Source organism: Indicator indicator, chromosome 12 (assembly GCF_027791375.1).
Source record: "Indicator indicator isolate 239-I01 chromosome 12, UM_Iind_1.1, whole genome shotgun sequence".
NCBI classification, from domain to species: domain Eukaryota; kingdom Metazoa; phylum Chordata; class Aves; order Piciformes; family Indicatoridae; genus Indicator; species Indicator indicator.
In genome coordinates this window covers 6,481,809-6,492,916 of record NC_072021.1, presented here as the reverse complement: position 1 = coordinate 6,492,916, position 11,108 = coordinate 6,481,809, and the positions used below count along the sequence as shown (strand labels likewise).

General features: G+C 42.1%; 1 protein-coding gene across 1 annotated transcript in view; it reads right to left on the bottom strand.

The window, feature by feature from the left end:
• The window catches only part of RUNX1T1 (RUNX1 partner transcriptional co-repressor 1), a 92,947-nt gene that overhangs the window by 307 nt on the left and 81,532 nt on the right, over positions 1-11,108 (bottom strand). Inside the window, exons 10-11 of the mRNA XM_054385510.1 lie at positions 9,495-9,685; positions 1-55 (exon numbers count right to left, since the gene is read on the bottom strand). The exon at positions 1-55 is cut by the window's left edge and continues 307 nt beyond it. Of these exons, the coding sequence (XP_054241485.1) occupies positions 1-55; positions 9,495-9,685 (246 nt within the window). The remainder of the gene's footprint in view (positions 56-9,494; positions 9,686-11,108) is intronic.

Genomic DNA, 11,108 nt, shown 5'->3' with positions numbered 1-11,108 from the left:
CTGTGTTGCAACCACTGCAGGTTTCACTAGCTTTCCGGCCACAGTTCCAGCAACTCTAAAAGCAAGAGGAGGGAGAGAGATGGCAGAAATTATCTGGTGTTCCAATTATCTAGTATCCAAATTATCTAGTGTCCTACATTTCACATTAAAAACGGTTGGCAGGGAAATGCTAGTCAACTCCCTGCCTAACAATGGTTGAGGCAACCATGGTGAAGCCTTGGTGGCAGCTCCAGTCACCTGGCAGACTCTGGCTTTCAGACACTGGGTAAGAACAAAAGCAGCTATTTGCTAGTACCAGTGCTGTAAATTCCAAGTATGCTTTCACATCCAGCCACCAGAAGCAGGCTGACTAGTAGAAGTTTTAGTAGCACTTCAGCTAGTTCCTCTGCCAGGTTTACCCAAGACAAATAATGAAACAAGCACACCAAGAAAAGTGCTTCTCCAAAAGTGGAGAGGAACTAATGCAAGACAAGAAAGGGAGAACAAGACCTGACACACAGACAAGACTTGTTACTCCAGGAAAACTTCAATTTTAATAATCTGAGTAATGCCATTGGACTCAGTGGCACTTCTGGCAGGGAACAGTTAAGCTGGAGCCCAAGTCTTTGGCAGGATGAGGAAGCCACTGCAGAATCCGTATGCTATTCATTTTCACACACTCTATAGCTATGCCAGCTGGATGCTGGAACACGGCCAGGCTTTAAGTGATATTCCTCAACTACACAGAAAAAAAATCCCAATTTCAGAATCAAAGACCTAAATCCAAAACAATATTTTAAGGAAATTAGACATTTAATCGGAGTCAAGTGGTTTCTTTAGAAAATATCTGTGTGTTAGTTCCATCCTCCCCCCTCCTTTTGCTGGGGTGGTTTTGTTTTGTTGTGGGTTTTGTCAGTTGGTTGGTGTTTAGGGGTTGTTTGTTTGGTTTTTTTTTTTTTTTTGGCATAAGCATGTACTGGCAGATGGAGGAAAAGTAACTGTCCAGTGCTCAATTGCTCTGTGAGATTGAAATCAAAAGTACATGGCATTCTCAATTCAAAGTAATTAAACACACAGACTAAACCAAGTAATTAAAGATGCATGTGTTGAGGACTTTATTTTTTTTTTATTCATAAAATTGTTCCCATCTTTAAAAACACTTTTTAAAAAAAGGTGGAATTACTGACACACAGAAACAGATGTTTCTGGTAGTTAAACGTTGGGAATTCAGACTCCTTGTCTGGCGTCACCTGGTTTTGATTCAGTATTCATTGTTTCAGGTTTGTTTTGCTCAAACTCTGTCCAGTGCTGGAAAGGTAAAACCACCTTTGGAAATGGATAGCTGTGCTATTCTTGGAACACTTTTCCTTTTAAAAAACCCTTTTATCTCCACAATGAAAAATAACTATAAGCAATTTAGAACACTCCATGGACACTGCACACACAGACATATTTACACACCCAACACAACAACCTAGCAAGTTTGCTAGGTTAGCATTTCAAGGAGATCCAATGCCTCATCCCACCCACCAGTAAGAGAACAAATGCTGATTTATCTGGATTCTCCTTCTTTGCTAGGCTAATATTTCTCAACAGTCATGCTGTACTTGTGGAAGTTTCCTTTTGGCAGCTTGATAGTTGCACTGTGATTGGTCGCCATGGTTTAGTTCTGCTATGGTTGCCATACAGGCACAGAATTTCTCTGCTACACAACCTACTGCCATGCCTACTGACCTCCTAAGTATTCTTTTCCATCCAAATTGCCAGCCCTGGCTTTGGCCCATATTTCCCTTTTTCTCCTTATCTGTACAAAACCTCCCAATTCAGACTTGTCTGAAGAGACACCTCCGCATGGGGTATAATGCTGAAGGCAGCAAGCACCTGCCCAGGTGCAGGAATCCCTCCCTTGTGCACATCCACCTGCAACATTGAAGGCAAGGCTTCAGGTGTGTTGGAACTACTACAAGGATGTCCAACTTTTTCACTTCAGGTATCTGCTTAGTTAATACAGGGCCAGCTTCTGGGGAAGCTTCATTTTGCTTTCACTTTTTGGGGCAGGCCTATCTGTATAGGTAGAAATATCTGCAGATGTGACCAGAGCCACTGACAAGATTTCAGGATCTTACCACAAGATCTGTATCGATGTCAGAAAACAGTCACTTCATTTTAAATGTATTGGTTCAACTTTCTTATTAAAACGCTGATGAATTAACTACCAGCCTCTACATGAAAAGTGGTACACATGGGCAAGAGTTTAATGAAGTGACAAAGCTCTAAGGTGGCTCCTTGTATGATTACTTCATGTGTCCTACACTGTCTGCAGGGGATTTTGTCCGTTGGACATATTCTTTTCCCATTTAACAGGTCATTACAGCTTTAGTGTAACTGTGGGAATAAAAGCACATAAAATACAAGAATTTAAAACAAATTTTACAGCTCACATTTATGCAACAACTTACTGCATTTAGAAATTACTCCAGCGCAAATCAGCATAAGGAAGCACACAAGCCGTGGGGATCTTGAGGTGCAGTAGCAGCGTGATTTAATGTGCAGGTCCTGCACAGCCCTTACCACTGTGGCCATTCATTGCTCCTTCCCATGTGCAAGTAGTGAAAGACACCAGGAAAGATCAGGCTTGGGCCCTGTAACCTTTGACAGCAGGTGATGTCTGTTCACATTGCTGACTGATAGCTCCAGAGGTCAAATTCTACCAAAGAAAAGCCAGGCTTGAGGTGCCAGCTAATAGCTTGGGATGTGCTTCATGTGCCCCTGTTCATCTATTTCCAGTGGATCCAGGTATCATGGACTGCCTTGAGCTCACTATGGGAATGAGCATATTCAAGGTATCTTCCCTTCTGGGAAGCTCTAGCAGATACCAGCAAAACGGATCAGCTGCTGCAGACAGGAGGCTACAATGGCATGTTGGTGATAAGGTGGCCAGCGTGATACAAGGGTGTAGGAGCAGGACTATGGACTGCTTTCATACTCAAGACTCTCCATCTGCTAACACTGGCAAGACCTAACCCGGAGTACTCTCAGGTTGGGACAACGCACTTAAAATACAACAAAATCAAGTGAGACAAATAAGACTTGGAAAGAACTCAGAGAAAGGCATCCAGAATAATTCTAAGTCAGACAAACACAAGCCGAGAGAAGAGACTGAACAAACTCAAGATGGTTAAACCTAAGGAGAGATGGTCATCTGAGAGTGGACAGCAGCACCCAAACTTGTTGGAGACTACTGCAGGAAAACAATGACCATGTCTACATGGCTGAACAGGAGAACCAACAAGATGAAACATCTCCAAGAAAAACTGGAAAAAAGATGTTATCAGAAATCTTTGTAAGGACAGGCAAAAATTGCCTAGAGATGCTGGAGAACCTCCATCAGGAAAGCAGAGGAAAAGCAGCTGTCTTAAAGGTATGATACAGCTAGAGTTTTTCAAGCACTGGAAAAGGAGTAGCAGATCTCTCAAAGCCTCTCCCAGCCCATGTTCTCTGTTCTTTAAGTAGTGACCTACTACATCATGCTTCCATCTTGCGCTTTATAACGTTTCAGGTGTAGCTGAAGCTATGAGGAGGACTGGGTGATGGTTTAGCTCTGCATTGGTTTTCTTGTGAAACAGTGAGATTATACAAAAGGCCAGATTCTCAGACTACATAATTCAATTTAACCACACTACCTTGAAAATGGATTAATTCAATGAAATGCACCAGATGGGAAGCTTGCTCCGAATTTATGCCACCGATCACATTTCATTCTCCTCTTTCAACTGACAAGGAACATCGGTCTTAGGTCAGAGCCTTATCTTAGGTCAGCCTCTTAATTCTCATGCACTTAAGCTTCCATCTTCAAACAAAATACCTCAGAAACTTCTGTTTGCCATCATGAAAATCCTTTAAAATCAATGGTCTCCACTTCTGTGGTCTTCAGTACAAGGATGCATACATGTCAATAATTTTGCCCATCCCATTGCTTCCATCTTTGAAATATTCAACCACAAGTGAGTATTTGCTTTCCTTTGACACCTCCAGCTGAGACTCAGTGCAGAGCTTGCTTAAAGAAGAAAAAAACATCCAAATGCACTGTGACATCTCAAAGAGATGATGAACTCTGAAATGATGTGCTGCAGTATCAAAGACTGCTCTGTTATCTTTGAGAAATTATGGATTTTCCCAGTTTACCAGGAAAGGAAACATGGCTAGGTAGGAAGAACTCAGATTTTTTTCTGGTTCTGAAATGCTCATGGCATTCAAAACTCTTATCATGACTTACCACAAGAAAAAAGAACATCTACAAATCACTGAAACCACAGTGGTGTAAATGAGACCTGCATGACCCACTGAATACCAGCACAAAAACACCCAGCAAAGTCGTTTATGAAAATTCAATCCAAGACCCACTAGGAGAGAAACACTTTGGCACTTGGGAAATTCCCACACTGTGTCAAAATGCAGTGCTCCATAAAAAGAGATTCAGGCCTGTAGATGTTTCTAGGAGGGTTATACCTATCACTGAACACGCCAGGCATGTCCAAGCCACTGTTTATTGTGTGAAGTACATCTGTGTTCATCCAAGTCTACAGGAGAGAAACTAAATCCTGAAAACAGAAGTGTGGAGAAACACACAGAAGAGACATAGCAGTCTGGGGCAGTGCCAACATCCACATCACACCCAGGCTGATCCTGCACAGAACACAAGCCTCTGGTGCCCCTGTACCCCCCACCACTGCAGGGGGGTGATGTGCTGCTTTCTAAGAGATGTGCAGTCAAAAAAAAAATAACATTAGCTGACACAGGTATTAGATGTAATACCAACCTGAAAACCAGGCTTGCCTGACTTTTTCAGGTCTGCTGGCACAGTCCTGGTCTCAGTGGATTGTTCAGCAGGGACTGAACCCAGCTGTCTTCAAAATGACAGGTAAGTGTGATATTCACATACAACATAAACTGCTGCAATGTAAATAAGCCCTAACATTACGCATCTCTTAAAAGCAGTGTTGGACCAGTTACATACTTGTTTTATCTAAACAGATGTCAGCATCTGCTTTAAGTAGAGAGAATCAAAACACTTGTGTTCCTTCCCTGCCCCCAACACCCACCCTACTCAAAAGTGAGGAAGAACACTCTCAGATTCTTCAGTGACATTTTATACCAGAGCAGAAAGACAGATGTTTTGATGATTTTCACCACCCCCCTACAATCTGGGCAGCCAGTCTCTTTGCTATGCTCTTCACCCTTACTATTAAAACTGATTTGCACAACAGAACACTGCGCCAAAGCAAGCTCCACAGTCATTAGAGAGCAGGCTGCTCACACATGTTTTTCTGCTTAGCCAAGTCAAACCCTGATGAATGGGGCATCTTCTGTCAAGCAACTGTAAGGAACTGGTAAAGAAATAATTTGTGGTTAAGGAACAGCCATGCTGACAGGTAGGCCATCTCCTGTCCTTTTACTTTCCAACAGCAGTGTGCTCTGCTAGCTGGTCTACAACCAGCCTCTCCTTACAGTAACAGAAAATCATGAATCCTAGTCAGTCAGGAGGGCTTTTGTTGAGAAACAATGAAAATCTTTAGAAAGTAAATGTACAGATACTGAAGCAGTAGCACTGTGTGTTCAATCTCACTTAGCAATTCCAACATAAGCAAAGAAGGAATTCAACAAAGGATCGGGACGAGGTCAGAAACCTAAGCTGAAAAAAAGTATGTAATGTAATGTGGTACTTCTCAAAATATTGCAGATCAATTCTTAAAAGTCAAGATGCTTCCCAATCTTAGCCCTCTCACTGCCCTCAGCTCCCTTTATTTTGCTCTTGTCAGCTCAACCTGCCAAACTTCACAGTTTTCTTGCACACAAACACTGCTGCTTTTTCTGGTTTAAAAACAAAGCAAAACAACCCAAAACCCAGAGAAGCCCCCTCCCCCCCCCCAAAATAAAACCCCAGAAGAAAAAAACAAAACAAAACAAACCCCACACCATAAAAAAATCCCAACAACAACAACAAAACAACAAAATAAACCCCCCTAGTTCTCTTGGATGAGGAAACTATATATTATCTTAAAATTGTAATAATTACAAAACTCTTGAGTCTTAGTACTAGTTGCCACTTTGAGCTCTGGAGAAGACTGTAGTAAAAATCATGCCACAAAGTTCTCACACCAAAGCAGCTTAGCCAGGTCCAGGTTGCATTTACTGAGTAACAGATGAAGAGCTGTAAGGAAGAAACCTTGCCAACAGGCAGTGAGTGGCCATATCAGATGAAAATTGTATCTGATACTTTAGAAATCCAGTGCCAAATTCCCATCTCCATTCACAGTTTCAGCAGCCAAAAGAACAAATGACACCCGTGGGAGAAATATTCTGTCAGCAACTGCATGGTAATGATAGAGCAGCCCATCCTGTGATCTCTTGCAGGCCTCAATGCAATGTCCTGCCAAGGATAAGAAATGAGGAGTAATGCACAGTCTTCCTCTACACCTCTAAGACTGGAGAATCTGCTCCTCAACATTCTCATATTTGGAACTGGAAATACTCTGACCCTGAAAACACTACTCCAGTGCCTGCAGCCACAGAACCTGTGTTGCTGGAAGTGTTCTGCTGAAAGTTATCAACAAGAGAGAAGCTTGTGGAGACTTACAAACGAGAAAGGATGTTCACAGAGATGAAAACCAAAGCAAATGTGAAGTTTATTCCTCAACCCCAACAAACACATGGTCTCACCTCTGAAGGAACACTTTTCAAACACTGTCAAACTGATCTCCTGTCCTCAAAGATGAAGGAAAAGTCAGTTCAGAATTATAGAATGGCTTAGGTTGGACCCTAGAGATTACGTACTCCAACCCCTCACCATGGCCAGGGATGCCTCTCAACTGGACTCAGCTGCTCAAGGCCTCATCCAACCTGGCCTTGATCACCCCTAGGGAGGAGGCATCCACAACCTCCCTGGGCCACCTATTCCAGAGTCTCACCCCCCTCATAAAAGGAGAGCCAGAGTTAACAATAAGCACTGCCTCCTAAGTGTTTGGACTTGGGTATAATCAGAAGCCTAAGAGAAACTACAAAACTTAATAGTAGTGTAATAGAAGTCTAACTCTCAAGCGAGTATCACTCTCATTTCTTCACAATTCATTGAGCACCTCTAAATACAAAGTGAGAAAACCTGAGTTCTCTGCAGACTTACTAAATCTTGCATTCTTCACCTCAGAACAGCCACCCTGAAGTGTCACTCAGGAGCACAGGGGTGAAAGCTGCAGGATCAGGACACTAGACTTCATTTCTAGGCCCAGGAGGCTTCTATCCTCTCTGAGGATACACAGCCCTGAGAACATCCCTAACTCTATGAGACATGTTTCATTAGAGAGCAATTAACAGAACTATTTGCCCTTTTAAAAAGTCCTGATTCCATGAAGTGAGCAACCTCATAAGCAATTCTGCTGAAGAAGTAAAGATTTCTATTGTTCTCCATCTTTTTCCAGAGCTGTGACTGCTCAGGAGTTAATTAGAGACCGTCTCCATGCCTTCCTTTGGACGCACATTTGCTTGTGGAAGGATGTGCTGTATGTATGGGCACATAACTACTTCCTCTGTCCTGCCTATTCTGTATGAGTTCACTAAACAGATTTAATTTGCCATTTCCTCCAAAGGCCTTTACCTTTGGAGTCTTAGTTTTAAAAATAAGAGTCTCTTGTACATACACACACACGAAGTGACAGCTCTTTCATGATACTAAGTCAGACAAATGCCCTTTCTATGAATACAGTGCAAGAAAAATGTCCTTGAGTATCTCAGCTACAAGATGCCAATAAATTGAATTTATGTCTCATTTAATCTACAATGGAACAGTTAGTACTTAAAGGCTACATACACTTCCCTTAGCCCCTTTCTTCATGAGAAACTTTCAGATGCTGAAAATCAATTCCTTTTGTCTCCTTTTTATTCATCTGCTACACATTAAGGAGAAACTCTGGGCATCCAGTGATCCCACAATAGTCTTTCATCTCCAGAGAAGCCTGGTATGAATTAAAATCTTAGGCTTCTTCAAATTATGGATGCATACTGCAGCATGCCACCGACTTATCTGCCCCTGATGGCTGCCAGTTTTCTCAGCATGCTGCAAGACAGCTCATCTGCATCTTTCAACTGAAGTGCCTCTTCTACAGTACTGCCCATGCAACCAATGGCATACCCAAATACATGTCCCCATGCAAGAGGGACTGATAGCTACTCTTTTTCTTTCCCAACTCCCTGCCACTTAAACTTTATTAAAAAGTGGGTTTATTACAGCCAAGATCTCAGTATAAGAACAATAAATACTTCATGAAAGCATTGTTCTTTTCATTTCAGTGGTCTTGAGAGACACAGATGATATACAAATAACTTTTAACTGACATTGTTTCTTTGTCATGTCTGTATTTAAGGACAGTTTTGACTTAGGACTCTTGTTTTTCTGCAACAGATGTAAAATTTAATTGCTATACAGGCCGTTGTGGCACTGGTCAAACACAGGCTGCTCTTTCACTAGGATGTCCTGTGCCACAGGGCTTCCACTCTCAGGTCTGAAAGCAAATCAAAGCTTAACATACTTCTTGTTTTACTCTTTGTTGTTCTTTCAGTCTGTTCTTCCTCCACTGAAATGCTGTTAACCCACTCCCTAACTCTCCCTGAAGCCAAAGCCACACGTTCAAAACAAGGAGTCAGTTGCATTCATTCTCTGTTCTACAGGAAATATCATTTGCTAGTCACTTCTACATCCAGCGCTTCCCTCAGACAAGCTTTTAGCCACCTTGCTCTCCTAAATAAATAATTTCTTTGTTTAAGTTAGATTTTGGCATGAAACATTTTCTACCTGGCAATATCTATTCAATATGGTAGATTGAAAAGCTTTACAAGAAAGCTACTGAAAAGCTGTATTCGAAGAGAAATGAATGCATGATATGCAGCCTTGAACAGCAGTTAAAAGGTAAGAAAACAGCTCAAAAGAAGTGAAGGGTCCTGGGAGACCTGATTGCCACCTTCCAGTACCTGAAGGGTGCCTGCAAGAAGGATGGAGAGAGACTGTCTGCAAAGGCCTGCAGTGACAGAACAAGGGGCAATGGCTTTAGACTAGAGAAGAACAGATTTAGATTGGATGTTAGGAACAACCTCTTTACCATGAGGGTAGTGGAACACTGGCATAGGTTGCCCAGAGGGGTGGCTGAGGCCCCATCCCTGGAAATATTCAAGGTGAGGCTTGACAGGGCTCTGGGTGACCTGATTGAGTTGAGGGTGTCCCTGCTGACTGCAGGGAGATTGGAGCAGATGACCTTCAGAGGTCCCTTCTAACTCGGGCTGTTTTGGACTCAGGCTGCAACACAGCCAAGAAAACTGGGAGCTCAGCATGTGCCTGAAAGCCGTGTCCAAAGCAACAGTGCAAACAGCTCATAGTGGGCACTGAACTCCCACACCACACAGACACCAGGTAGGAGCTAGCTCAGATGCAGCCACGGGTGACGTATGCCCAGCAAAGAGGCCCTTACCTCGCTCGAGTCCTCCTGCTGGTTGATAACAGCCAGGGCGTCCTCTGCCGCCTGGCGCTTGGCCTCAGCCACCGTGCGCTCCATCTTGGCTCTCTCTGAAGTGATCATGTCGTGGGCCTTGCGCTCCGCCTCTGACACTGCCTTCTGCAGCTCTGCCATCGCCTGGCGCTTGACTTCATTGACAGCTTCCTCTGCAAAGCAGGCAAGAGAGCCTCGTCAGGACAGCACGGCCGGCACGCGGCTGCGGAGGACCGAGACATGAAACGCGGCAGATATCTACTGAATCAAGAGATTTCATTTTGAGGAAGACACAGAGGAACTTGGTTTCCTCAAGACTCTCTTCAAGACCACCCAGGTGCTTCGTTACTTGCCCACCACCAAAGTCTCTCCCCCATGTGATGATTCTTGCTCTTTTGATTCACAGTCAGTACTTAAATGCAGACATTTCAGATCTCTAGTGCATTATTTCTGCAGTCTTTTCGAACATTTTACTTGGAAAATTAGTTTTGCAGCACAGCAAGATTTACGAATATGTTTGGCAAGAATTATTATTAGGATGCAATATTAAAGCCTTTTCCCAAAATGTATATGGATATTAAGACAGGATTTATAGGCATTAACCGTATTTCCCCACCATGTTAACAAATAAATACATGAAGTTAAAAAAAAATAAAATAAAACAAGAGTTTATTTTAAAAATTGACATCACTGATCTAATATCTTTCCCTAGACATGTAATTTTATGAGCCAGAATTAAAATTTGTTTATGAACATGCATTTGACCTCTGGATCTCCCCTTCAAGCCCCTGTTTACACTAGGAAAGCTCAACTTCCTGGCTCCACTGAGCTCTTGAGCACACAGCAGCCAGCACAGCTTCAGTGCACAATTAACACTGAGCAAGGGGCACGCTGCTTCGTTAAATAAACCCCTCCGTGCTTCCTGATGGAAGAACTCAGTCAGAGCAACCCCAGCCTCCAGTAGACACCAGTGTCGTATCTTTTATTCTGGGAAACATGGATTGTCACAAATTAGTTATTTGGGTTTTGATGCAGGAAGAATGCAAAGATTTTACTAATGAACAGTCTTTTAATTGACAACTAAAACAAGTAATTTCTTTTTTTTTTTTTAATTAACTGCTCTAATTAACAAGGAAACCATCTTCCCCCTGAATTAGTTTATCTAATTTTCATCTTTATTCAAAGCAAAATGACAATGATTAATTGAAAATTTAATAAGCAGTAATTATTAACTTGGCAAACCTAGTACCAATTAACACTCTATTAAAACTAATTATGACATGTTTCATTCAAGTGTTTGCACTTAATTGTTTCATCCATTTAAAAACCACCTTAATTAAATGTTCTGTTTAATTAAAAACATAGATTTCTAATAAAACTGCTTTACTGTAGATTAAAATCTCAGTATTACAACTGTGTTACAGGTTTGGGGTTCAGCCCATGCATTTATTTGTCTGCATGCACAGAGAGCTAACTCTTCTGTGCAGATACCAAGTGCAGATACTTCTGAATTGTCTCTTGGCTCTCACTTGTTATTTAAAAAAAACCCCAACATATGAAGTTTCCATCTTGAGTTATTAAGCAAAATTACAATAA